At 41.6% G+C, this 27,897-nt stretch overlaps 2 protein-coding genes across 5 annotated transcripts in view; one reads left to right on the top strand and one right to left on the bottom strand.

Moving 5' to 3' along the window:
* The first annotated feature begins 96 nt into the window (after positions 1 to 96).
* Positions 97 to 13,551, top strand: LOC139375822 (tetratricopeptide repeat protein 19, mitochondrial-like). 2 transcript variants are annotated; one of them, XM_071117719.1, is made up of 10 exons: positions 97 to 909; positions 1,167 to 1,258; positions 2,264 to 2,374; positions 2,757 to 2,795; positions 3,274 to 3,330; positions 3,696 to 3,757; positions 4,146 to 4,240; positions 6,857 to 7,011; positions 8,921 to 9,083; positions 11,278 to 13,551. In XM_071117719.1, exons 1-10 carry the CDS (start codon positions 627 to 629, stop codon positions 11,436 to 11,438), a joined length of 1,218 nt encoding a protein of 405 aa, XP_070973820.1. In that variant the 5' UTR covers positions 97 to 626; the 3' UTR covers positions 11,439 to 13,551. The 2 variants fall into 2 exon arrangements, with proteins under 2 accessions (XP_070973820.1, XP_070973819.1); XM_071117718.1 differs by lacking the exon at positions 2,264 to 2,374 and having other exon boundaries at positions 638 to 909; positions 11,278 to 12,317.
* A 652-nt stretch (positions 13,552 to 14,203) lies between these two features.
* LOC139375819 (nuclear receptor-binding protein 2-like) overlaps positions 14,204 to 27,897 on the bottom strand; it is a 60,635-nt gene continuing 46,941 nt past the window's right edge. For 2 of the 3 annotated variants that reach the window (XM_071117710.1, XM_071117713.1), the window contains exons 11-18: positions 27,101 to 27,233; positions 24,595 to 24,697; positions 24,444 to 24,494; positions 21,678 to 21,807; positions 21,225 to 21,278; positions 20,358 to 20,421; positions 19,677 to 19,732; positions 19,200 to 19,357 (exon numbers count right to left, since the gene is read on the bottom strand). In XM_071117710.1, coding sequence (XP_070973811.1) covers positions 19,268 to 19,357; positions 19,677 to 19,732; positions 20,358 to 20,421; positions 21,225 to 21,278; positions 21,678 to 21,807; positions 24,444 to 24,494; positions 24,595 to 24,697; positions 27,101 to 27,233 — 681 coding nt within the window. In that variant the 3' untranslated portion in view covers positions 19,200 to 19,267. Of the gene's footprint in view, positions 19,358 to 19,676; positions 19,733 to 20,357; positions 20,422 to 21,224; positions 21,279 to 21,677; positions 21,808 to 24,443; positions 24,495 to 24,594; positions 24,698 to 27,100; positions 27,234 to 27,897 lie in introns of all 3 variants that reach the window. The other variant, XM_071117711.1, reaches the window with a different exon arrangement.

The raw sequence follows: 27,897 nt of genomic DNA, 5'->3' as shown, positions 1-27,897 counted from the left end.
CAAGCTCTGTCAGGTTGGATGGGGAGTTTCGCTTCACAGCTATCTTCAGGTCTCTCCAGAAATTCGATCGGGTTCATGTCCGGGCCACTCAAGGACATTCAGAGACTTGTCCTGAAGCCACTCCTGCATTTTCTTAGCTGTGTGCTTATTGTTGTTGTCCTGTTGTAAGGTGAACCTTCACCTGCTATCGTTTTTTCCACTGCCATGAAAATCTCGTCAGCCACGGTTGTTTAATCGTTTCTGATGCTCCTCTGCAACCTTTTTTCCCATTGTACCAAATAGCTCAACAGCTACTGCTGTTCTACTGCTGTTAATCGCACGGTAATAAACACATTCAACAGCAGTACTTTAGACATTTAGGAAAAAGTACTCTTCAGATGCTCATAAATAAATCAACTAAAGTTAGTCGTATTGACCGCAGGCGCATAGAATCACTTCCGGCACAATTTTTTTTGTATTGCCCTTCAAAATAGAAAATAAAAACATTGATGTATTCAATACATATGCGAAAAGATTATAATTAATATTATTGCTGTTATGTACAACTTCCCTTTTATGTTGAACGCTTTTTGATTACAGGGAGTGACGTGTTTTGGTTTTCCACCAAAACCTCCGACTGAATTGTAATGTGTTTTAAAATGGCGTTACCCGCTGTCACTCGTGCATTCTTTACTAATAGGAATCAAATAAAGCAATGTATGGCAGAGGGCTTCCGCAACCTGCCTTTAGATAGTCGAGTTCACGCGAGGACACAATCATTGAAATGTCTGAAAAGGACGACTTCTCAATCGTATGCTATCCATGCTACTGTGCACAGAAGGTCACCGCTATACCGCAGCTGCGAAAGCAATGGCGATGAAAATAGTCGTGCTACTAGTAACTGGACTTATGCAATGGGGAGTGTAATTGGTAAGTAAGTTATTGTCATGTTAGATGTTTAAAATACTCTTCCCTAGTGTGTGTGTGTGTGTGTGTGTATATTGTCAATACATGAAACTTCTACCAAGAGACTCTCATCGATCATCTTTTACATTGATGTGCATATGATTTGCATTATTATGAGTCCTTCAACATGTCATTCATTACAAGAACGTGGTTAACGTTCATAATAGGTCATTTGACCTAAATGTTTTGTGATATACACCCCCCCCCCCCCCCCTTCATAGCGTTCTCTCTCTTCGGCAAAGCTGAGGAGAACACCAGAACTGATGCCCAGAAGAAAGAAGATGAGATTATTTTACTTTTGAAGAGAGCCAAGGTAACTAATTGTCATTGATGCAGGCAACTCCTCAATCCAGTTTCTACCTAGAATCTTAATCTCAACGAGAAGTACTGTACCATGCAACTGTATTTGCCAAGAGATTATATGCAATCTTCTGAATCTAACACCATGACTACACCGCTCGCGAGCGTTGCAAAATCCATTTAGGAATCCATGTTATTCAATTATTGCACCCACACTGCTCGCGCCAACGAGAGTCTGTTGCCAAGGGCTAAAATAGAAGTCATTCCTATTTCTGACGCAGATCGCGCTGCATGTCCTGCCTCTCCCATCTCCTCATTGGTTTATAGAAGACGTGCCATCTCCTCATTGGTTATACCCATGTGGGTGATTGAAAGACGAACTGTTGCCTGTTGTCGTGGTAATACTATGAAAGTTTAGATGCCGATCACCATATAAGTTAAACGATGAAAAAGCCTGGAAGGGGGAGAGATGACTAGAAACGATTCGGTTGACCGTTTTTACGTGTGGATTCATTGTTGGAGTAGAGGACCTTGTGCATTTCAGGTAAAATAACAACCTAATGTTTATATCCCAGGACAAATTAGCTAGCAACAGCAAGCTAGCTAAATAGGACAAATTAGATAGCAGCAGCAGCAGCAGCAGCAGCAGCAGCAGCAGAAGCAAGCTAGCTAAATGGGACAAATTAGCTAGCAAGTGCAAGCTAACTAGCTAAATTGCCATAAATGTTTTTGACCTGTCTCCAAATTAATATCATTGGTTCAGAGTTTGTTTTGATATTTTAACCTGCGTGTCGTGATGGCGTTTGGTGTGGGGGGACCAAATAAATGTATGCACGATGGCGCACGTGCGCAGCCGGTTTGGGTTCCATGTAAGTGTCATCAACGTAACATCATTTTAATTGTATCAATTCAGACCCAAATGTTTATCATATCTGTTCTAGACATTATGTTTTGATGAAGTGTCATTTCTTTACATGTTATGTCTGAGTAACATTGGTGTGTGTGTGTTGTGTTCAAGCTCAGTATGATGCGGGGGCAGTTGCATGGAGCCAATGGATTCCTCCACCAGGCCATCGCGCTGGCCCACCAGACTAACAATACACAAGCTATCATCTACACCTACAGCTTGGTAAAGCCTTGACTATTTAACAGGACGTTTTTAACTTGTTCAAATGTGCTTCAAACCGTGTTTATTAGCTTACACAGTGAACTTGTGGGAACACGTGTGGTTGACTGGACTCATTTGACACGTGATTGGTCTTTGTGCATTACAGAGTGAATTTAAGAATCGCAGCCTCTTGCAATAGTGATATTGCACACACATTGATACATGTTGTGATAACGATAGTTTTGAGGTATCACTCAATACACTTTGATGGAGTAATATGCTTACTCAGGAATTTCTGTAAGCATTTAATCATGTAATGCCATGCATGGTATTAAAGCCACAGTTGCCACAGAAAGTCAGCTGCACATCATTATTGTTGTTTCATTGTCCCCGGTCTCTACAGATGGCGAACCTTGCCTATGTCCAAGGTCAGCTGGATAATGTGAGTAATAGCAGAGGTCGCCACTCTTTCTCCTCTTCAGTGAACCCCCACCTGCTGTCCCACTTTTGGGATCCTGCTTATCAAAATTAACTAAGTTAAAAATCTGCAAGGAGGACTGCCACTATTGACGTTTCCTAATGTATGTGTTCTTCAAAGGAGGGCACAGATTGAGAAGAGCCAATAGGGGAAGTCTTGGCATTTTTTTTTTCTATCCTGTTTTTGTGGATGTCTGTAAGCTGGAGGTGAAGATGATGTCATATTGCGGAGTCTACCTTTGAAACCATTCAGTTGTACTCAGCTCATGAGGCGTTCATAAGTATTTCCTTCAAGAATTCGTGGTACATCATTCATTGAAATGACAATTGAGCAGAGGTTAATGTGATTGTGATGTGATGTGATTAATGTGATTTTTTTTTTAATGCTTGTGTTTTGAGCTGTTTTGCTGACTTCCAGTGACCCCTGTGCTCTTCTCCCTCAGGCAGAGAAACTCTTCAAAGTGGCCATGAGTTTCATGTTGTCCGAAGGAACACCACAGGTGAGGGTTGGTCGTGTGTCTAAGTAAGAGGTTAACGGGGTAAATTATATAAAAATGTCTGCACGCATTACTGTAAGTCACTTTGGATAAAAACATCTGCTACATGGCATATATTTTATTAATAGCATAGGAATAGAATTGTTGTGACATCTGGACAGTAAGAGTCGCTGGGTACTGAAGCAGCTTTTTGATTTTGAAATGAAGAGGACAATCTATCTATTGTCCATTTTGAAGAAAGAAGGACTTTCTGGAATAGTTTTGGGCTCAGCTCCGTCAATTCAGAAACCATTGGCAGTGCATTGTGGTCCAGACACTCAATGCTATATTGCTACTTCAGTCTTTTTCTCTCTCCCTCGGGTTCAAAGGATGACAATGGGGTCATTGAGATGTCCTTGAAGCTCGCTACCATATATGCCGGCCAGGAGAAGTAAGTGAACTTCAAAAGTAGATGTCTTCATGTGAGTTTAAATGGACATTGGAGCAATTGAATCAGCTTCGAGGTTTAAGGCAACCAAATGAGTTTTAGTGGTCCTTACCTCTTAAATAATGGACATCATCTAAATTAGGAGGCACCTTTTTAATGCATACTTTTAATCGATACAAGTAAGTCTCTGATAGCAGCCAGCCAGCTTAGTTGATTAAGAGTGTGCCTATACACCATTAGAAGGCCTCTACCCAAAGGTTTTCAGTTGAGAATGTTTTTTTTCTCCCTGCGCTTGGTTGTAGTCCTGTATTATAGGACTACATTTTCATGAACCACCTCCCAGTACCACGGTGCACCATTTACCAACTGTAACCTGTTTGTTTCTTCTCAGGAATGACTTGGCAGAGATGGGTTTCCAGTTTTGCACTGAATCCCTTGAAACCAAGTTGGAGAAATTCAAGGAACTTCCTGCTGAGGAGCAATCGGGTATCTAACGACCAAACCTTCAAATAGTTTTTAGCTGTAATAGCATAAGATTGTGTGTGTGTGAGACTCTGGATGATGTCATCATTATGTTGTCATCCAGACTCACATTTATTTATTTTCCAAGCTACAGTATGTCACGCTACTTTACATACAGAAGGTTTTTAAAGGGCAAAATAGTTTTGTCTGCTTAGTTTTGGCAAAAAAAATGGCAAAAAAAAAAGATCACGATACTGGTATCATCACAGCCCTAAACAGGATCCTCGTCTATCTCCTGTCCAACACTGCTCGTGTGTGTGTGTGTGTGGCACAATGCTGTCTGCTAAAAATGCATATCACTTGACTCAAACTTGCCTGTAGCTCACATCATTATCACAAATCTAGGCTTACATTTTAGTCAAAACAGCACGGTCTTGGTCTGACAAGCAAAGCAACTCACACAAATCTTTAATGCTAAGAAAAATATATGTTTTTGTTATAAGATGCATGAAGATGCAATCTATACTTTTATAATTTTTTCACCACTAATTAATTTTAACATTTGAAATGTTTGCTTCATAAGTAAATTATCCATTTCAAGCTATTTTGACATGTCAAAAAAGGCCTAAGCTAGTAATTGTTGGTTGATGGCCCATTTCTGGTGAGCTTGCAAAGTAAACCATTACTATTCTTGATCACCAAACAATTTTCGGAGCTGCATATTTATTTTGGCATTCCCCTACACTACACCCCATCCCATAGCTGTACAGCAAATCAGCAATCTGTTCGCTAGCTCACTGACCTGTGTTGATTGACATATTGCTGTTCCAATCAGAGGGCTGAGTGTGCGTTTCGCTAGCCAGTCTGTTGCACGTTTTCTTTTGCAAGGGCGACGCTGCAGCTACTGTCTCTGGCTGTGTGGAGAGTAATCCACAGACACTCTGTGCCACAAAATTCAAGTCATCAGTCAGTTATTTTTTGTCAAGTCTCAAGTCCAAGTCATGTGACTTGAGTCCACAACTCGGGTATTTTCAAATTGTCCCTGTAGGAACAACATCCTCTATGCACTTCCTGATGAACCAGCCCAGAGACCGAGTCAGTATATTTGTCAGTGTTATTCCCAGAGACGGCTCGGAACATATGTCTGTCTGTGTGATCAAAACAGTTCTGTAGCATGGATTCTGATTGGTCAGTCCAGCGTTGAACAGATCTTAACACTGGTGCGTCCTGTTTTAATTTCTGCCTATAGGCAGGGAATAGCAGAATAGAGGCGTGGTCTGATATGCTGAAGGGGGAGGCGAAGGAGGGCTTTCTATCCGTCTCAGAATGAAGAATAACAACACTGATCCAATTTATTATTCCTGCAAGTAAGGGAAGAGATGTGTTTTGTGGAATTTTGGGAGAATTTTCCTTTAAAGTCCACAATGGATCTGGCCTTGGGATATGCTGTTTCCAATTAGCTCAAAGTCCTGTGTAATTCTACGAGTGCCAGTGCAGTGTCTGTTTGTACTCTTCCGCGCCACAAAGCTATTTTACCCTGTTCGTGTGATGTACCTACAACCCGTGGGCTGTGTAGCTTGATCAAGCTGCACGATTAACATAATCTGTCTCAGACTTGGTTGTGTCTTGTATATCTGATAGGAAATCTGAGCTCACAAAGTTTATTGTCCAGGGACTGTATAGTAGCAGGTTATATACTAGAAAGGGGAGGGTGGTTTAATTAGACGAGAACTCCAGCTCGCCTTCCCCTCCTCTGGCGGCATCTTTTTGGAAAAAGGGCTCTCGTAAGCAATGGAACTGCTTTGGGTAGTCTAGATGGAGTATCCTTCTCCAGTAAGACTAATTTGTCTTGAGTAATCTCGATCTGATGTCCAGAAGTGCTTGTCGGTGATAGGGAATAATACTAGAAACTTTCGGATCAAATAAAGTTAAAAAAAAGACATTAAAAAAATACAAAATAATCAAGAGTGCTAAATTGGCAGGGAGCTAGCAACAGGGTGACCATCGTCAGCGCCATTTTGTTTTAAAAGCCAGTCCATTGTACTGTTCAGTGAACAACAGAGTGTCAGTTCATTGTAAAGTGCAGGCCTAGCCTCTTCTCTAGCTGTGTTGGGCCCTATGGTGTCTTCTCTCTAGTACAGAGTGTGTGTGTGCGCTGTCCTTGTTCTCCTTTCTTTGTAAATGTTGTCCAATTACAATATTTAAACCCTCATAATGTCATCTGTAATCCGGGGCGTGACAGAACAGCACAACAAACACTGCTCCCTGTGAACTGAATGTCTCAAGCAGACTGATGACAGGAATTACCATTGCACAATGCAGCCACAACCATGCTTGAAATGATGTTGTGGCCTGGCTGGTGTCGTGGTGCTGTCTCAGGCACACATTATGTACCGTGGCGGTATAGGCTGGAATCCGGCCTAATACCCTGTGACGTAGAGAGAGTATATCTTTCCCCTTGGTCACCCTCTCGCACGATCTGGTCAATAAAATCAGAACGTTTAAATAAAGAGGGCGATGTTATCTTCTGAAAAGTTGTGTAACCTTGCTTTTAGTATGTTGTGCATTCAACTTGTGACCTTTTTGATATTGAACTTGCTCGCTGACAGCATCCATCCGTGTGTTTCTCCCTCTCTTCAGAGGAGTTGCGGAAGGAGACCCGGCTCCTACTGGGCCTGACCCTGGACTCCCACGCCCGCTACATGGTCGCTATACACCGCCTGAGCCAGGCGGTGGTGGACTACAAGCAAGCCTTGCTGATCTGTCAGGAAGAGCAGGGAGAGACCCACCCACAGGTACCAGTTGGCCAGGAAGAGCAGGGAGAGACCCACCCACAGGTACCAGTTGACCAGGAAGAGCAGGGAGAGACCCACCCACAGGTACCAGTTGGCCAGGAAGAGCAGGGAGAGACCCACCCACAGGTACCAGTTGACCAGGAAGAGCAGGGAGAGACCCACCCACAGGTACCAGTTGGCCAGGAAGAGCAGGGAGAGACCCACCCACAGGTACCAGTTGGCCAGGAAGAGCAGGGAGAGACCCGCCCACAGGTACTAGATGTCCAGGAAGAGCAGGGAGAGACCTGCCCACAGGTACTAGTTGTCCAGGAAGAGCAGGGAGAGACCCGCCCACAGAAGACTGATGTAGTCTAAATGCTTTGCAGTTATGCGTCCTGATGTTTTGTAACCTATCAGATGTTAATGAGAGTGTAGCGAAATGCTTGTGCTTCTAGTTCCGACAGTGCAGTAATGTCTAACAATTCCACAACTACCTAATACACACATCTTTAGGTCTGGAATAAGAATATGTACATATAAATATATGGATGCGTGATGGCATAGACAAGATGCAATAGATGGTATAAGATGCATTACTCATTTCATATGGAAATATTGTAAGATATGTAAATATATATTAAAGTGACATTGTTTAAAGTGACTAAGTCTCTGTAGGCAGCAGCCTCTCTTAGTTAGTGATTGCTGTTTAGCCTTGGCCTTGAGATAGAAGCTGTTTTTCAGTCTCTCGGTCCCAGCTTTGATGCACCTGTACTGACCTCGCCTTCTGGATGGTAGTGGGGTGAACAGGCAGTAGCTCGGGTGGTTGTCCTTGATGTTTTTGGCCTTCCTGTGACATGCGGTGCTGAAGGTGTCCTGGAGGGCAGGTAGTTTGACCCCGGTCATGCGTTGTGCAGACCACACCACCCTCTAGAGAGCCTTGCGGTTGAGGGCAGTGTAGTTGGCGTACCAGGCGGTGATGCAGCCCGACAGGATGCTCTAGATTGTGCATCTGTAAAAGTTTGTCAGGGTTTTAGGTAACAAGCCAAATTTCTTCAGCCTCCTGAGGTTGAAGAGGCGCTGTTGCGCCTGGACTCCCACGCCCGCTACATGGTCGCGGTGGTGGACTACAAGCAAGCCTTGCTGATCTGTCAGGAAGAGCAGGGAGAGACCCTGCTGTTGCACCTACTTCACCACACTGTATGTGTGGTTGGACCATTTCAATTTGTCTATGATGTGTACGCCGAGGAACTTAAACTTTCCACCTTGTCCACTACTGTCCCTTCGATGTGGATAGAGGGGTGCTCCCTCTGCTGTTTCCTGAAATAGACGATCTCCTTTGTTTTGTTGACGTTGAGTGAGGTTGTTTTCCTGACACCACACTCAGTGCCTTCACCTCCTTCCTGTAGGTTGTCTTGTTGTTGTTGGTGATCAAGCCCACTAATGTTGTATGCAAATTTGATGATTGAGTTGGAGGCGTGCATGGCCACGCAGTCATGGGTGAACAGTGTGTACAGGAGGAGCCTGAGCACGCACCCGGTGTTGAGGGTCAGCGAAGTGGAGATGTTGTTTCCTACCTTCACCACCCTCCAAAGTCCAGGAACCAGTTGCACAGGGCGAGGTTGAGACCCAGGGCCTCCAGCTTAATGATGAGCTTGGAGGGTACTATGGTGTTGAGTGCTGAGATGTAGTCAATGAACAGCATTCTTACATCGGTATTACTCTTGTCCAGATGGGATAGGGCAGTGTGATGGGCGATTTAGTCATTTAGTTCAGTTCTTTGCCTTCTTGAGTACAGGAACGATGGGAGGCCATCTTGAAGCATGTGGGGACAGCAGACTGGGTGGCATTTATGCATCATTTATGCATCCTTGCTGTTTTGTAACCTAGAAGTTAATCTGTTCTTACTTTCTTTCTGCTGTCCTGACTACAGTCCTTGGTGCTGATGAGTGACCTGGCCACCATCCTGGACATGCAGGGTTGCCACGACGAGGCTCTGTCCCTGGTGAAGCAGGCTGTGGAGCTGAGCAGAGAAGCCGGCCACCCTGACCAACATGTGCTGCTGGGAAACATGGCAGGCATCCTACTGCACAATGGTAAGGAGGGATGAAAATGAGGACAACCTCTAGGAGGGCCTTGGTTTCCTCCAACACAAGCCAGTTTTCAGTGTCACAACATTAACTTTTATTGTGAATTCGCTAAATTAATGTAACTCCGTTGGTAGAGCATGACTCTTGCAATGTCAGGATAGTGTGTTTGATTCCCGGGAACCACCCATAAGTTAAAAAAATAAAATAGAAAAATGGTTGCATGCATACTGTGATGTCGTGGTAAAAAACAAAATGGTTGCATGCATACTGTGATGTCGTGGTAAAAAACAATAATGGTTGCATGCATACTGTGATGTCGTGGTAAAAAACAAAATGGTTGCGTCACGGTGATCGCCGGCCACGGTGAAAAAAAGTAACGCTCCCTATAGGCATACTTTCAATATGTTTTTCCACAGAAGGTGGGTAAACTGTTGAAAGAAAAAACAAGTGGGTAAACCTGTGGGACCGCACAGATTTTTAACATTTTGATTTTTTTATTTCACCTTTTATTTAACCAGGTAGGCCAGTTCAGAAAAAGTTCTCATTTACAACTGCGACCTGGCCAAGAATAAAGCAAAGCAGTTCGACACATATAACAACAGAGTTACACATGGAATAAACAAACAGTCAATAATACAGTAGAAAAAAAATCTATATACAGCATTTTCAAATGAAGTAGGATAAGAGAGGTAAGGCAATAAGTAGGCCATGGTGGCAAAGTAATTACAATATAGCAATTAAACACTGGAATGATAGGATGTGCAGAAGATGGATGTGCAAGTAGAGATACTGGGGTGCAAAGGAGCAAGATAAATAAATACAGTATGGGGATGAGGTAGATTGGATGGGCTATGTTCAGGTGCAGTGATCTGTGAGCTGCTCTGACAGCTGGTGCTTAAAGCTAGTGAGGGAGGTAAGAGTCTCCAGCTTCAGAGATTTTTGCAGTTCATTGGCAGCAGAGAACTGGAAGGAGAGGCGGCCAAAGTAAGAATTGTTTTTGGGGGTGACCAGTGAGATATACCTGCTGGAGCGCGTGCTATGGGTGGGTGCTGCTATGGTGAAAAGTGAGCTGAGATAAGGCGGGACTTTACCTAGCAGAGACTTGTAGATGACTTGGAGCCAGTGGGTTTGGCGACGAGTATGAAGCGAGGGCCAGCCAACGTGGTGGATAGTATATGGGGCTTTGGTGACAAAACGGATGGCACTGTGATAGACTGCATCAAATTTGTTGAGTAGCGTGTTGGAGGCTATTTTGTAAATGACATTACCGAAGTCGAGGATCGGTAGGATGGTCAGTTTTACGAGGTATGTTTGGCAGCATGAGTGAAGGATGCTTTGTTGCAAAATAGGAAGCCAATTCTAGATTTAATTTTGGATGGGAGATGTTTTATGTGAGTCTGGAAGGAGAGTTTAGTCTAACCAGACACCTAGGTATTTGTAGTTGTCCACATATTCTAAGTCAGAACCGTCTAGTTTAATGCGGGACGGGCGGGCAGGTTCGGGCAGCGATCGGTTGAAGAGCATGCATTTAGTTTTACTTGCATTTAAGAGCAGTTGGAGGCCACGGAAGGAGAGTTGTATGGCATTGAAGCTCATCTGGAGGTTAGTTAACAGTGTCCAAAGAAGGGCCAGAGGTATACCGAATGGTGTCGTCTGCGTAGAGTTGGATCAGAGAATCACCAGCAGCAAGAGCAACATCATTGATGTATACAGAGAAGAGAGTCGGCCCGAGAATTGAACCCTGTGTCACACCCAAAGAGACTGCCAGAGTTCTGGACAACAGGCCTTCCGATTTGACACACTGAGCTCTATCGGAGAAGTAGTTGGTGAACCAAGCGAGGAAAATCATTTGAGAAACCAAGGCTGTTGAGTCTGCCAATAAGAACGTTGTGATTGACAGAGTCGAAAGCCTTAGCCAGGTCGACGAATACGGCAGTTTGAGTAGGTGCAGCTGCATAAGTAACTGTACAGATATTAACATTAATGAATAACATTTAGTTCAAGGGGGTAGAAGACTTTTTTTACGACTGTTGGTCATCTCTGTAGTGTTCACTAAGGCGTGCAACAGAAAACGCTTCAAAGCGTTTTTGCAATAGAAAACAATGTGTGTCGTATTGGAAAAGGCCAATTCCAGGTCGTCCCACCTGTTTTTCTTTCCGTTTCGCGCCAAATGAACACAATCCTTCTTGTCTCCTTCTAGATCTTTTTGAGGAGTCTGTGAAGCTGTACAAGGAGGCCCTGGCTCTGGCCCAGTCTGCAGGAGATGAAGAAGCAATGGAGCAGATCCAGGAGGGACTGAAAGAGGTGGGAAACAGGAGGAAAGCACAGAAGGCAGAAGCAGCCAAGAATAAGACCGACTGACCGGTTGGATCAACTAAACTAATCTTATTAACACAACCCCAAGCAATCTCTCTTAACTTGTCTGTGCTGAAGGGATCTGAGTGGTCAGTGTTAGCACACGTTATGGAGTACAGGGCATTTAGCCCAGAAAGAGAAGAACAACAACACTGTCACATCGTAACAGATGTCTTGGAACAGTTTCTTACACTGGGCAATTAACAATTATCTGTGAAACCCCAATGATGTTGTCTGTATTGTGGGAAATCTCACTCCTTCAATGTGGTGTCTGTTTGTTGTCAGATTGGCATTAAGATGTAATGGGAACACCTCAGGGCTTAATTAAGTCCATGGCCAGAATTCAATCAAAAGGTGTGTTGTCGACAAGCGTAATTGCACTTGACTTTTAAATTTACGTTTGTGCTGGCATCTTCAGAGTTTGTCATGAATGCGATCTCTCCACGAACGTCGAGGGGAAATGCCCTTTTACAAAAGGCACATTGTTCGACAGAGCGATTGATGACAATGTGTCTTGTTTGAATTCAACCCTGAATGATGGTGCCTTAGTCTGAATCACTAAATGAAACTAAGATATGTAAATGTTGTATGGGCTATAGGACTTAACTGGCAGCTTCAAGAGTGAAAGGCCTAATCAATAACCTTTTTGTGAACAGAGATATATCATAAAAACTGTCTTTAAGATGGTAAAAACTGTATATATATTACATCCAGTGCATTTGGAAATAATTCCGACCTTGACTTTTTCCACATTTTGATACGTTATAGCCTTATTCTAAAATGGATTAAATAGTTTTCCCCCTCATCAATCAATACACAATACTCCATAATGACAAAGCAAAAACTGGTTTTTAGAAATGTATTAAATTCACATAAGTATTCAGACCCTTTACTCTGTACTTTATTGAAGCATCTTTGGCAGCGATTACAGCCTCGAGTCTTCTTAGGAATGACGCTACAAGCTTGGCACAACTGTATTTGGGGAGTGTCTTCCATTATTCTCTGCAAATTCTCTGAAGCTCTGTCTGGTTGGATGGTGCACAGCTATTTTCATGTTTCTCCAGAGATGTTTGATCGGTTTCAAGTCCAGGATCTGGCTAGGCCACTCAAGGAGATTGATTCAGAGACTTGTCCCGAAGCCACTCCTGTGTTGTCTTGGCTGTGTGCTAACGGTCGTTGTCCCGTTGGAAGGTGAGCCTTTGCCCCAGTCTGAGGTCCTGAGCAGGTTTTCAAGGATCTCTGTACATTAACTGAGCAATCTTTCCCTCTACTGACTAGTTCTCAGACTGTCCGCAATAGGCTGAGAGAGCCTGGACTGAGGGCTTATAGGCCTGTTGTAAGGCAGGTCCTCACCGGCAACAACTTTGCCTATTGGCACCAATCCACTGTCGCTGGACCAGACAGGACTGGCAAAAGTGCTCTTCACTGACGAGTAGCGGTTTTGTCTCACCAGGGGTGATGGTCGGATTCGCGTTTATCGTCGAAGGAATGAGCATTACACCGAGGCCTGTACTCTGGTGCAGGATCGATTTGTAGGCGGAGGGTCTGTCATGGTCTGGGGCGGTGTGTCACAGAATCATTGGACTGAGCTTGTTGTCATTGCAGGCAATCTCAACGCTGTGCGTTACAGGTAAGACATCCTCCTCCATCGTGTGGTACCATCCTGACATGACCCTCCAGCATGACAATGCCACCAGCCATAATGCTCGTTCTGTGTGTGATTTCCTATAAGACAGGAATGTCAGTGTTGTCATGGCCAGCGAAGAGCCTGGATCTCAATCCCATTGAGCACGTCTGGGACCTGTTGGATCGGAGGGTGAGGGCTAGGGCCATTCCCACCAGAAATGTCTGAGAACTTGCAGGTGCCTTGGTGGAAGAGTGGGGTAACATCGCACAGCAAGAACTGGTAAATCTGGTGCAGTCCATGAGGAGATGCAGTACTTAATGCAGCTGGAAATAGGTCTACACCAGACACTGACTTACTTTTGATTTTGACCCCCCCCCCGTTCAGGGACACTATTACATTTCTGTTAGTAACATGTTTGTGGAACTTGTTCAGTTGTTGAATCTTATGTTCATACACATGTTAAGTTTGCGGAAAATAAACTCAGTTAACAGTGAGAGGACGTTTCTTTTTTTTGCTGAGTTTAGTTGAAGTAAACTGGCTTAATCTGTGAGACGACTTGCATGAGTCAGGGCTCCCGCGGCGGGTCTAAGGCACTGCATCTCAGTGCAAGAGGCGTCACTACAGTCCCTGGTTTGAATCCAGGCTGTATCACATCCGGCCGTGACGCTGGCACACAATTGGCCGTGGTAGGCCGTCATTGTAAATAAGAATGTCATTAACTGACTTGCCTAGTTAAAAAAAGATTACATTTGGAACATTTTACAAAGTGAATCTGACTGCTATCAGATAAGTGTACATACAATGTGAGTCTTAACTTTAATACAACAAATACATTTATTTAGTAATATTACAGTTGATATAGATTATAAACTGATTTTGAATGACTAAGGCAGAGTGCTCCAGAACCTTGGTTGTGGGTCGGGACTTTTCCTATTTCAAATAAATTGAAGGCCACATTTGACACGTTGATCCATCAGACCTTCCCGAGCATTGGGCGGAATGGTCTTTTGAACGGGATTAGGCTTCATGTTGTGTTTGATGTGTGAGGAATGGCAGGCCCACGTGTGTAATAACAGAAGCCATAGCTCAACTCTTAGGGCCCAGATTTTTAGTTCAACAAAATAAACAACAAAATGCAACATGATTGCCTCATCTATACTCAATACTTTTTATTGTACAATATTTTACATGAGTTGTACAAACAGAACAAGGCAGAAGCAACTCAATACAAGGAGAGCTGTAATTTAGCTAAACAGACAAAGGAAGAGGATGTGTTAGGCCTTTCATTTGTTTTTAGTTATTTTTCAATTATCGATGATACAGCCTCACCCCCTCCAAATTTCACCAAGAAAATGATAATTGTCTACAATATGGAATGTAGACATAAATCCATCGGTGGTGCTGAAATGAGGAGAACCTTATTTGAACCTGTTTACACATGCCGTTAACATGTGTCCTTCGTCCTGATCTTGTCTGTTTACACCTATCAGATCACAATGCATTTTTTTTATATATATTTTTTTTTTTAAATCTGCACTTGTCAAAAAAAAAAATTGGGCAGAATCAGAATGTGGTGATAAGAGCAGGAAAAAGGCTGCATGTTAGCACCAGGTATAAACAGGGCTAGAGTGACTTGATTGCAGCGTGCTCAAGTACAATTCAACTCAAGACATCCACTCCTGTATACAGTGTGGACAGGACATGCTTGACCCCCAAAAATAGGTCTACGGAGGCACAGTACCGACCAGTTATGGGCAACGGAGTAACAAAGATTACTGATCAAATGAGTTTAACATTCATCATACAACATGCCAGCACATTGGTTTTGATCAACTGGACGGTTATATAATCAAGTAGATATTACAACATAAGCCGTATCTGATAATATTTCAAGCGGAACAGAACCCACAATGTTTTACAAATTCATGGTATGAAGTGTACTAAATGAATGCTGGCTTACACAATGGAAATTGAGGCTCATGCATGTTCCATACAGCCCAGTAAGGGAGCTCAATGGCAACTAAATTTGCATTAAAAAGTTGGTTTGTGTAACACTAGTTCTGGGTTTCCCTAAACCTCGGTCCTCGGGACACCAAGGGTTGTTGCGCTTAGTTTTTTTTTTGCCCCTAGCATTACACAGCTGATTCAACTAATCATCAAACTTTGATTATTTGAGTCAGCTGTGTAGTGTTGGGGGCAAACCCAAAACATGCACCCCTTGGGGTCCCGAGGACAAAGTTTGGGAAAACGCTGCACTAGTGTATAGTGAGGCACTTGGGCTTGATTGCAGCTAAAATCGATTAATAGTATGTCATGCATGTATAATGAACCATACAGTCAACAAGCTAAAAATCTGAGGTAAATAATTAGCAACTACATTTCCATAGTGTAGCCTATCAAACCAAGTTAAAAAGATTGACCTTTCAACAAATGCAAAAACACAAAAAAAACGGAATATTCCAATGTGGATACATGTAACATTTGTTCATACAGACTAAAAACACACAGCAACATGGAAAAGGCATATTGCAAGTTATGATTTTTTTTTTAAAAAGGTACATTTTCTCAACAGTGAATTGAATTCAGAAGCTCTTGTAGGTCTATGACTTTCCACTGAAAGACATTAAGGACCGAGCAAAATATTAAGATCGGAAAGGAATGATGATCATATCAATGAGGCAGAAAAATGTATGAATTCAAATTGTGAGGTAAGTCTTCCTCTCAGCTTGATAGGGTTTTCATTCTTAGAGAAACGCAGCATACTGTGTAAGGGATTGCTGGCAAGTTATTCTATTGTCTCCAGTTTAAAACTTGAGTTATTTTCACAGGTTCAATGTCTGACATTTAGTATGGAAGATCTGCCGTTAACCCAGACTTTCCCTGCAATTGAGCAAAGGTGTTAGGTCGGACACAAACACAGAAGTAGTGTTTGATTTATGGTATCAACCCAGTGGACATTTTGCTCATGGTCTATAACATTTTCTGGTTGTTAACTAGTTTTCTGGTTGAGAAGACGTCCTATAACCAGATTACAACCAACGGGTCTCTTTTACAACCAGGTAAAGCAAGAGAAACCGAGAAAAATGTTTTCATGACAAGGTAAAGAAGTCATGGAAAAGACCGTATATTTTGATTAACACATTATTTAGTTTGCAAAAAAATAAAAAGATCTTAACAAAAACAACCTTAAATACCATCCTTGTTCCATGTCAATTTTGTCTGCCGGGAACACAGACACGGTCTCCTCAGAAACGGTGATGGTCAGAGTGTGACCTATGAAAGACTAATAACACTCACGCGGTGAAGTGGTCATAATCAAATTGTATTTGTCACATACACATGGTGTAAAGTAACTAAGCAATACAACATGCATGCTAATTTTGTGCATCTTGTTTGTAGCCTTATAACATTGAAACATACCAGGGTGACATACGCAGCGTAGCCTCGGTAACGTTTGAAAAATAATCATCGAGATTGAATTACGCGCTTCACATTTTAGTGTTATGTGCTTCAATGATGTTTGCGATGTCTGTGAGAAAGCACCGATTATTGAAACGAAAAGTTACGATTTGCATAAAGGGAATGGCCACACGGAGACTAGGGTTGAATGGCGGGAACCCGGTTACTGAGATTCACGGCCCAAAACCACACCCTTTTCTCGGGATAAATAACTGCGAGAAACCGGAAAATTATAAATTATTTCTATGAACAGCATGGCGTGAATGGAACTTAAATTATATCCAATGTCTAAAATCTGGCTTCTCTACGGCATTTGCATGATAAATCAACGCTCAGGGAACATCAGTATGGACCGCAGTTCACAATGTATGTCTACCTAGCATGTCATCATGGTAAACACAAAATATATTGTGATGGCAGGCCTGCATTTTCTGCAGCATAGTCTATGCTACAGTAATATAAAGACTGAATGTCTTTACATCTGGCTTTAGGGATCACTTGTATTTTTTACATTGTAAAGATAATTGTTTTATTGCAGCTGCAGTTTTAAAAACAGCCCATCACTCGAATAGCTTTGCTTTAAAATCTGTGCACGTGCGAGCACACAGTCCTTCTCGCTCTAACTCCATTCTATCTATCTATCTATCTATATATATATATAATCTTGCGCAATACGCACACACCCGTGCTCCGCTGGCCTCTTTAAAAACACGCTCCTTAGCTGTTGGAGTCCCACGCAGGAGAAGCTAGACTAGAATAGCTTGGACACTTTAAGCATTTCTTATACCAATAGACTATTTGAAGAGGGACTGAAGCGCTTGTTTGCTGAATGGTAAATACAGCAGCCAGTATAACTACTTTGAAAGAGCGACCGCGCGATGTCGGTCGGCTATAGCAGTTATTTATTCAGACCCATGACCATTCTATCTTTGTGAAGAGAAGTGAAAGCCTTCTGTATCTAATTCGAGTCCTATATTGTTCAAGGATGTCATTTAGAATTATGAGAATAAAGGACAACGAAACGTATTTCATTTAACAGTTGAAAGAGAGGAAGGAAGGAAGCAAAAACAAATATAATATGCTAATAACATTTGGAGGAAATATTATTTAAAAGGTATATATGCGTCAGTCGACTAAAATTATACAAATAGGCCCCATTATACTTCAAAATTAAAAACTATTTCGCTAACCTGTACTTGTAACTTTACAAGACGCATGTGCTGCACCGGAATCGCATGTTCTCTCCTCGCTGTATCACAGTTTGATCGATGTGTGTAATTCCAGTCGATATTATACAGTTCACACTCAGGAAGTATTAGCCTACTGGAGTTAGCTATATGCTCTGTTGGGTAAATAAATGAAACTAACTACATCAATGGGCTTTTATGTTTTTCTGTCGTGCGTAATGTGCAGTAAACTATATAATATATATTGGATAACCGCACAAACATGTGTTTGTTTTGGTGGCTTGGGCTCATTAAATGTCTTTAATGTATATGGCGCATCAGACTTGAATTTTCGCTCAACGGTCTATTCAAATCCAGACATAGGCATATTTATATGCTTTATAAATGATTTTACCCGGGAGAAAAGTGATTTATTTGTAAAATACCAGGAAAATATCCAACCCTAACAGAGAAGCATGAACACGGATAAAATGGTATATGACCTACATCATTGTCCGTTCTTGTCATAAGTTTAACTCATCCCTACTTTTTTTCGGATGACTTGTATATGTAGAAGACTTAACATATTTTGCAGTTTTTTTTCCCTTCCGTTGGACAATCATTCATCAAGCAGAGGATGACCTCCCCATTGAAAAACCATTGTCTCAATCCTGGAATCTTGGGACACAAAATCTCAATGTGTCTGTACCCTCACCTTGCATGTGAGAGTGAGAGTTTTAGATTCGTTTTCTTTATGGGGTCATTGCCAAGGCTGCGCTGCGTGTGTAAAATGGAGCCCAATAGGTTATGGACAAAAAGGCCTCAATGCAGCAGTAAATGTTGAAGACCTTTATGTTCCTCGTATTGCTTACTTTGTCCACCGTCTCTTGCTATAATTCTAAACAAGGCCATTGACATCATCTGTGCGGAGAGACAGAGGCATTGAAGTGGCCAAATATAGTAGCTCTCCTAGCATAGTCTTATCTGGCTTGAGTTGGTTGGCACTTCTGTTTAGTAGAAAGAGAGATCGCTTCTCACTTCTGTTTAGTAGAAAGAGAGATCGCTTCTCACTTCTGTTTAGTAGAAAGAGATCGCTTCTCACTTCTGTTTAGTAGAAAGAGAGATCGCTTCTCACTTCTGTTTAGTAGAAAGAGATCGCTTCTCACTTCTGTTTAGTAGAAAGAGAGATCGCTTCTCACTTCTGTTTAGTAGAAAGAGAGATCGCTTCTCACTTCTGTTTAGTAGAAAGGGAGATCGCTTCTCACTTCTGTTTAGTAGAAAGGGAGATCGCTTCTCACTTCTGTTTAGTAGAAAGGGAGATCGCTTCTCACTTCTGTTTTGAGACAGCGTTTCTTGTTGCTTACATTTGCCACACAGATTGAAGCGCTGACTTGGCTCTCTTCCCTTACAAGCCTCACAAAAACAAAAATCTGGCACTTCCTAGTCCTGGAATGTTCACTCTTAAAGTTCCCCCACTAATTGCCCCCCCCCCTTCCCCTCTGTCCCTAAATTCTCTTTCTTGTTGTAGTTTTCCCAGGGTCCAGATCCCCCTTGGGTCAGCAGCATGTGTCGGTACAGCATCACTATGCCAGGGAAGACTCCTCCAATGGCGGCCCGGCCCAATGCTTACACAGGGCGTCTTCCAGAAAGCCCGCCAGCTTCTCACAGTCCTCCTGAATAAACAAGAGACCAGAAATAAGGAGTTATATATTAAGGGACGATATTTAGTTGCACTTTATTTTAAAGGTACAATGACCAGGTATTTAAAACAGGTTTGATTCTTTGGGATTCATTCAAATAAGTCCCACTAGGCACCATTTGGTATCAGGTAATTATCAAATTGTGTCAAATTTTTCAAAGTAAGTACCAGAAAAAAAGAAAGAAAAAAAAACCTCAATACAAAAAAACAATACTTCTGTATAAATACTACAGATTTAAGGCTGGCCTGGGTTGAGTTTAATTTAATCAATCAGTGTCTTCTGCTCCTCTTACCTCACTGATGAAGGCGAAGTGAACCAGCTCACTAGCCAGGTCTTTGGAGCTGTCAGCTAAATTGGAAAACACAAAACAGCCACCAAAACCCTTAACATATAAAGATCCTCAACCAGTCCTACAGTTAAAAGGGGCCCCTATTACTGCCATAGATTATTTGCTAGCAGTTACTGAAGTTTGTAGTGGCTGTTTAGATAAAACCAAACCACCGATTCCACTCCTGGCCCATAGACTACTTTCAGGTTGAGGAAACATCTAACCTCAAATAAAATCCTGAACTTCCCCTTTAAAAACTGCATGCGATCAACTGAATAACCCAATAGATGGAGCTGTATATCTGCATTTGTAACAGCCCCTCTGTATATTGGCATGTGGTTGTTAACTTGGTATCTGGTACTAGGTAATTTATCTGTTGATCTACAGTGGAGGGTAGGGGAGGGGGGCTAATTCAATGAGTTAGTGGCCGTTACTGTAGAAACACATTGCCTTGTCAAGAACATGAACCCCAACTGTGCCACGTCACAAGCTGTTTTAAAAAAAATATATATATATTTTTTTAAATGTCTCCGAAACCAATCTACCCAGTCTATAGGACCAGGAGATTAATGTACATCCTGTTTGGTTAATACGACGTCAAAAAGTAACGTTACAATAACGTTGTTGAACGTTGGATTGACTCACTAGGCAGAACGTCACAGTTCAGCTGTCGTTGGAGCTTGTCGTCCATCTTCAGGAGGAGAGAGAGCTGCAGATAACAGAGAATTCAATTCAAATTCTAATTGGTTTTTATTAGCTATTATAAAATGGAGAGGTGCGAGTGTGTGCACTGGGTCAGATTTGAACCAATCCCAACTCTCGTGCATACTGTACGTTAGTGCCGAGGGCTTTGATTTATTACATTTGTTTTTATTTCACCTTTATTTAACCAGGTAGGCAAGTTGAGAACAAGTTCTCATTTAAAACTGCGACCTGGCCAAGATAAAGCATAGCAGTTCGACACATACAACACAAAGTTACAGATTGGAATAAACAAACATACAGTCAATAATACAGTAGAAAAGGTCTATGCAAATGAGGTAAGGCAATAAATAGGCCATGTTGGCAAAGTAATTACAATATACCAATTAAACACTGGAGTGATAGATGTGCAGAAGATGAATGTGCAAGTAGAGATACTGGGGTGCAAAGGAGCAAGATAAATAAATACAGTATGGGGATGAGGTAGTTGGATGGGCTATTTACAGATGGGCTATGTACAGGTGCAATGATCTGTGAGCTGCACTGACAGCTGGTGCTTAAAGCTAGTGAGGGAGATATGAGTCTCCAGCGATTTTTGCAGTTTGTTCCAGTCATCGGCAGCAGAGGACTGGAAGGAAAGGCGGCCAAAGGAGGAATTGGCTGCGGCACTAACCACACAAACCAAGATGTTTTATTGTGCAATTATTTGTTGCCTGTAGTTATAAAAGCTCACACGTTTACATTCCAGCAACAATTCTTTGTTCCTTTTAAAGTGTAAGTTGTTGTAGATGAAAATGAACAAAAACTCACATGACTTCTGGTGCCTTCCTCAGTGAACTCCAAGTTACAATGCATTTGGACAACCTGTACAGTTTCAAGCATGACACAGAGAGAGAGAGAGAGAGAGAGAGAAAAAAAAAAAATCTGCTCAACTGATTTCCAACACTTGTTTCATGACCATAGGGCACCACCTTGAAATTGAAAGCAGACAAAAAGAAGGTTCATTTTAGTGCCTAAGTGTCTTAAGGGCACAGCGGCAGAAGATAGTACCGTCTGGTATCTAAAACCAGGAACCTTCCGGTTGCCAGTTAAAGAGACTGTATAGTTGATAATTGTTTACCCCAACATTTTGGTTGGGTGTTGCCGGTATGGTTCATATACAGTACATTTGCTATTAAACACTTTTTTTTTTTTGACTGGCCCGGGATTTGAACCAGCAACCTCCTGACTACTGGTCTGCATGGAACCCCTCGTATAAGTTACCTTTCTGGTCTCCATCTCCTGGGGCTCCGGGCTGGGAGTCTTCACTGTCTCCATGCGCTCCTGGAAGATGGACAAGGTCCGGGGCATGGTGAGGCCCCGCTGGAAGTTCATCAAGGGATAGATCCCATTCCTAGTGAGTACACAGTAAGAAAGAGACAATCCAATCAATTGAAAAACAGACTAAGTGAGTTAAATCATGTGATGTACAGTCTATACTTTAAATACTGACTAAATGCCACAGTCAGTATGAAAAAGGGGGAAGGGACAACAGTCCCTTGGAAAATCTTAGTCTTAATTGAGTAAATTGATTTTTTTTTCACATTAACATTTTAGTAATTTGTCAGACACTCTTATCCAGAGCAACTTACAGTTAGTGCGTTCATCTTAAGACCGCTAGGTGAGACAACCACATGTCACAGTAAGTACATTTTTCCTCTAAGCAGCGATCGGCAAAGTCAGAGCTACTAAGGAGAAGTGATAGTTATAAACATATGTGGCGGCCATCATAGCACCGGACGGTTCTAACATCAACCGGAAAGTCAAACAAATTTAGGATTAAAGAGGTTTACTATGTAGATCATATTTAATTTAACCAGGCGAGTCAGTTAACAGATTCTTATTTACAATAACGGCTGGCAAGTGGCGTGGAATAAGTGCAGCAATGATTAAAATAGCGGCCAACTCTAATAAAACACAACATAAATGTGTGTATAAGCATCCAATTAAAAAGCAGACAAGAGATGGATAGAGGACACAATTGAATGCCAGTTGTTGGCGCAAGCTGCCAAGGTCCGATCTGGATCCAATCGTAGGTCATTTGATTTGTTTATACCAGATATAGGAGCTGCAGATGCACACCCATAACATTTGATGATGAGCAGACCAACAGAAATTAGACAATATCTTACCGTAATCAACCAAGGTTTCGGTACACAGTTTTTTTTCCCCCCTTTATATTGCATCCCTCCTTCCTGATCAAGGTTTATATCCTTGATAATTTAGAATGTATGTATGTATGTATGTATGTATGTACAGTTGAAGTCAGAAGTTCACATGCACGTTAGCCAAATACATTTAAACTCAGTTTTTCACAATTCCTGACATTTCATCCTAGTAAAAAAATCCCTGTCTTAGGTCAGTTAGGATCACCACTTTATTTTAAGAATGTGAAATGTCAGAATAATAGTAGAGAGAATGATTTATTTCAGCTTTTATTCCTTTCATCACATTCCCAGTGGGTCAGAAGTTTAAATACACTCAATTAGTATTTGGTAGCATTGCCTTTAAATTGTTTAACTTGGGTCAAATGTTTTGGGTAGCCTTCCACAAGCTTCCCACATAAGTTAGGTGAATTTTGACCCATTCCGCCTGACAGAGCTAGGGTAACAGTCAGGTTTGTAGGCCTCCTTGCTCGCACACGCTTTTCTGCCCACAAATTTTCTATGGGATTGAGGTCAGGGCTTTGCGATGGCCACTCCAAAACCTTGACTTTGTTGTCCTTAAGCCATTTTGCCACATCTTTGGAAGTATGCTTGGGGTCATTGTCCATTTAAGATCCATTTGTGACCAAGCTTTAACTTCCTGACTGATGTCTTAAGATGTTGCTTCAATTTATCCACATAATTTTCCCTCCTCGTGATGCCATCTATTTTGTGAAGTGCACCAGTCCCTCCTGCAGCAAAGCACCCCCACAACATGATGCTGCCACCCCCGTGCTTCACGGTCGGGATGGTGTTCTTCAGCTTGCAAGCCTCCCCCTTTTTCCTCCAAACATAATGATGGTCATTATGGCCAAACCCTTCAATTTTTGTTTCATCAGACCAGAGGACATTTCTCAAAAAAGGACCATCTTTGTCCCCATGTGCAGTTGCAAACTGTAGTCTGGCTTTTTTATGACAGTTTTGGAGCAGTAGCTTCCTCCTTCCTCCTAACCTTTCAGGTTATGTCGATATAGGACTCATTTTACTGTGGATATAGATACTTGCGTACTATTGTTTGTACAGATGAACGTGGTACCTTCAGGTGTTTGAAAATTGCTCCCAAGGATGAAGACTTGGAGATCTTTCTAAGGTCTTGGCTGATATCTTTTGATTTTCCCATGATGTCAAGCAAAGAGGCAGTGAGTTTGAAGGTAGGCCTTGAAATACATCCACAGGTACACCTCCAAATTACTCAAATTATGTCAATAAAGCCATGACATCAGTTTCTGAAATGTTCCAAGCTGTTTAAAGGCACAGTCAACTTAGTGTATGTAAACTTCTGACCCACTGGAATTGTGATACAGTGAAATAATCTGTCAGTAAACAATTGTTGGAAAAATGACTTGTGTCATGCACAAAGTAGATGTCCTAACCGACTTGCCAAAACTATAGTTTGTTAACAAGAAATGTGTGGTGTGGATGAAAAACAAGTTTTAATGACTCCAACCTAAGTGTATGTAAACTTCTGACTTCAACTGTATATAGTACCATTCAAAGGTTTGAACTCATTCCAGGGGTTTTCTTTATTTTTAGTATTTTCTACATTGTAGAATAATAGTGAAGACGTCAACACTATGAAATAACACATATGGAATCATGTATGACAGCTATGCACACTCTTGGCAGTAAAAATAAAGAAAAATCCTTGAATGAGTAGGTGTCCAAACTTTTGACTGGTACTGTATGTAATGTAATCTCAGGCTGGAGCAGCCTTCTACTTTTAATTATCAAATAAATTAAATCCAATAACCGTTGTCCAAATCTGTCCTCCAACGCCCACACTTACTTTACGTCCTCCAGAAATTTGTCCAGTTCTAGCGGCGAAACATTCGAGTACCTTTAGGAAACGATGAGAAATGGGACAGCATATGAGTAATAACATCAACAAATCACCTCAATCAAACAGACCTTGGGGCCTGGTTTTTCTCCATCCTTACTTGATCTCCACCCCGGGCCGGTCCCCATGCTTGATCTCAGCCATCACACCACTGGGGTCGAAAGTTCTGGTCTTCTCTTCAAGGCAGTTATCATGAAGCTGATCTGTTAAAAGAGGGAATGCATTTGAGACTACCGTTATGTGATTAATATGGAGATTATTTTTATTGGATTGACCTCTAGAAGAGATAACTTCAACTTTAACGTCAAAGGGATATTGGACTCCTAACCTGAAAAATAAAAAATGTGGGATTGTATTCACAGTGGACTAAGTAACAAAATCCTACAATATTGTTTTTGACAAAAATATCCAGATTCACAATGTATTTGTGAACCGTTTCAGAAAGCTGGGTGTACTATAGACGTCACTACTTCACAGGAGAGGCATTTGAACATTTTTAAATTATTTTTTTTTTTAGCAAAGTGCCTTTTTTGAGCATGTCAATTTATGTGCCGTAATAACAAATAGCAATTTTTCAGTTTTTGATTTGTTAAAAATGTTTGAAATATCCAATAAATGTTGTTCCACTTCATGATTGTGTCCCACTTGTTGTTGATTCTTCACAAAAAAATACAGTTTTATATCTTTATGTTTGAAGCCTGAAATGTGGCAAAAGGTCGCAAAGTTCAAGGGGGCCGAATACTTTCGCAAGGCACTGTATGTAAACAGCTGGTGCACGATATCTAAGGAAGTCTCAAGGTTTTGCTCGCCTGAGGTAGAGTATCTCATGATAAACTGTAGACCACACTATCAGTATTTTTCGTAGCTGTCTACATACCACCACAGACCGATGCTGGCACTAAAAGACCGCACATTGATTCCTGCTTACAAGCAAGAATTAAAGCAGGAGCAACAGTCACTTGGTCAATAAAAGAAAAGTGGTCAGATGACGCAGATCCAATGACATTGACATTCTGTAAATTGATGTGGCTCTGTGCAAATTCACGGGATGTTTTGGAGGCAAAGCCAAATGTAAACTGAGGTTTTTGGATATAAATATGAACTTGATCGAACAAAACATACATGTATTGTGTAACAAGTTGTCCCGGGAGTGTCATCTGATGAAGAATATCAAAGCTTAGTGATTAATTTTATCTATATTTCTGCTTTTTTGTGACACCTCTCTTTGGTTGGAAAATGGCTGTATGCTTTCTGTGACTAGTTGCTGACCTAACATAATGATATGTTCTGCTTTCGCCGAAAAGCCTTTTTGAAATCGGACACTGTGGTTGGATTAACGAGACGTTTCTTTAACTTCTCTAGGGTAAGGGAAAGCATTTGGAATTTTTGATGAAAAGCGTGCCCAAATTTAACTGCCTTCTACTCAGGCCCAGAAGATAGGATATGCATATCATTCGTAGATTTGGATAGAAAACACTAAAGTTTCCAAAACTGTTACAATAATGTCTGAGTATAACAGAACTGATTTGACAGGCGAAAACCTGAGAAAAATCCATTCAGGAGTTAGGATTTTTGTTGTTGTTGTAGTGTTCTATTCGATGCCATTACAGTATCCATTGACTTAGGACTCAAATTGCAGTTCCTATGCCTTCCACTAGATGTCAACCGTCTTTAGAAATTGTTTCAGGCTTGTATGATTGTGATTAATTTTTTATCTCTATTTAGTTGGATTCACAAGAAGTTAATCTTTAAACCTATGGAAAATAGTTGTATCTTTTCTGAATTTTTATAATGAGTATTTCTGTATTTGAATTTGGCGCTCTGCAATCTCACTGGATGTTGGCCAGGTGGGACGCTAGCTGTTTTCTCCTGTCTTTTCCTTTTTTTCTCTTTAGTTCATTCTCTTGGTGGGGGGGTTCTTGGGGTGGGGAATGGCATTAATTAAAACATTTATTTTATTTTTTATTGCGGGGGGGGGGGGGGGGGACTTTGTGAGGGGTCTCGAATGGTTGAGGGACAGCTATTGGGGAACTGTGGGGGGGATCTTGGAGGGTTCGGGTTCACGTTTTTTGGCCTGTTGGTAGATCGGTCAACATGCCCCCTTGATCAGGGCATTGACCCTGGATGCTTCTGTGTGTCTCTCTGAATGGGAATCTGTTGGATGACTGGTATGGTGTAGTTATTGAGCGGCTTCACTGCAAGTATATTGTATGTTTGGAATATTCAATAAAATAAAAAATAAAATAATTATTAAAAAAATATTTTTAAATGTCATAGTGCTAATGGTTTGCCTAACTTGGTGAGATAAAGTTCAGAGAATCCATTTTGGCAATTTGGTTAAAGAATACATTTTGTGAAAATATTACACATTTTTAAAGCAGCATTACTCCCCCATGTTTCTTTCAACTACAGTGTATTTGAAGCGCTGAGTCTGTGCTTTTATCCAATGTAAAAAAAAGAATAATAAAATTTGAATTTTGGAAAATAAGACTGAAAAGAGATAGTCACATTCAACTTTCAGTATGGGGGCAAACGGCAAAAAAGGGGATGTTTTCTGACCAATTGTGTCAAGAATCTAAATGTACCTCTGATGTGACATTACTCACACTGATAGTTGATAAAGCAGTGGGCAGCCAGCAGTTTGAGAGAGTGCACCTCAAACAGGACCCTGTGAAACAGCAGGTCATGGGCCGTGGGTCTCTTCTTGGCGTCCATGCGTACACACGACTGGGTGAACTCCTGCAACAGACGAGGGAAAAGGGAGGTGCATGGAGAGTTACTACTACCATGGGTGGAATTGGGTGGAACGTGGTGATTTTTAAATACACAGTGCATTCTGAAAAGTATTCAGACCCCTTCACTTTTTCTACATTTTGCTACGTTACAGCCTTATTCTAAAATGTATTGAATAAACGTTTTCCCCTCATCAATATACACACAATAGCCCATAATGACAACACAATACCCCATAATGACAACACAATACCCCATAATGACAACACAATACCCCATAATGACAACACAATACCCCATAATGACAACACAATACCCCATAATGACAACACAATACCCCATAATGACAACACAATACCCCATAATGACAAAGCAAAAACAGGTGTTAAAAAAAAATCACATTTATAAAAACTAAAATACCTTTACATAAGTATTCAAACCCTTTGCTCGGAGACTCGAAATTGAGCTCATGTGCATTCTGTTTCTATTGAACATCCATGAGATGTTTCGACAACTTGATTGGAGTCCACCTGTTGTAAACTCAATTGATTGGACATGATTTGGAAAGGCACACACCTGACAGTGCATGTCAGCACAAAAACCAAGCCATGAGGTCGAAGCAGTTGTCTGTAGAGCTCCGAGACAGGATTGTGTCAAGGCATAGGTCTTG

Source organism: Oncorhynchus clarkii, chromosome 20, assembly GCF_045791955.1.
Source record: "Oncorhynchus clarkii lewisi isolate Uvic-CL-2024 chromosome 20, UVic_Ocla_1.0, whole genome shotgun sequence".
Taxonomy (NCBI): Eukaryota; Metazoa; Chordata; class Actinopteri; order Salmoniformes; family Salmonidae; genus Oncorhynchus; species Oncorhynchus clarkii.
This window is presented reverse-complemented; position numbering and strand designations above follow the sequence as displayed.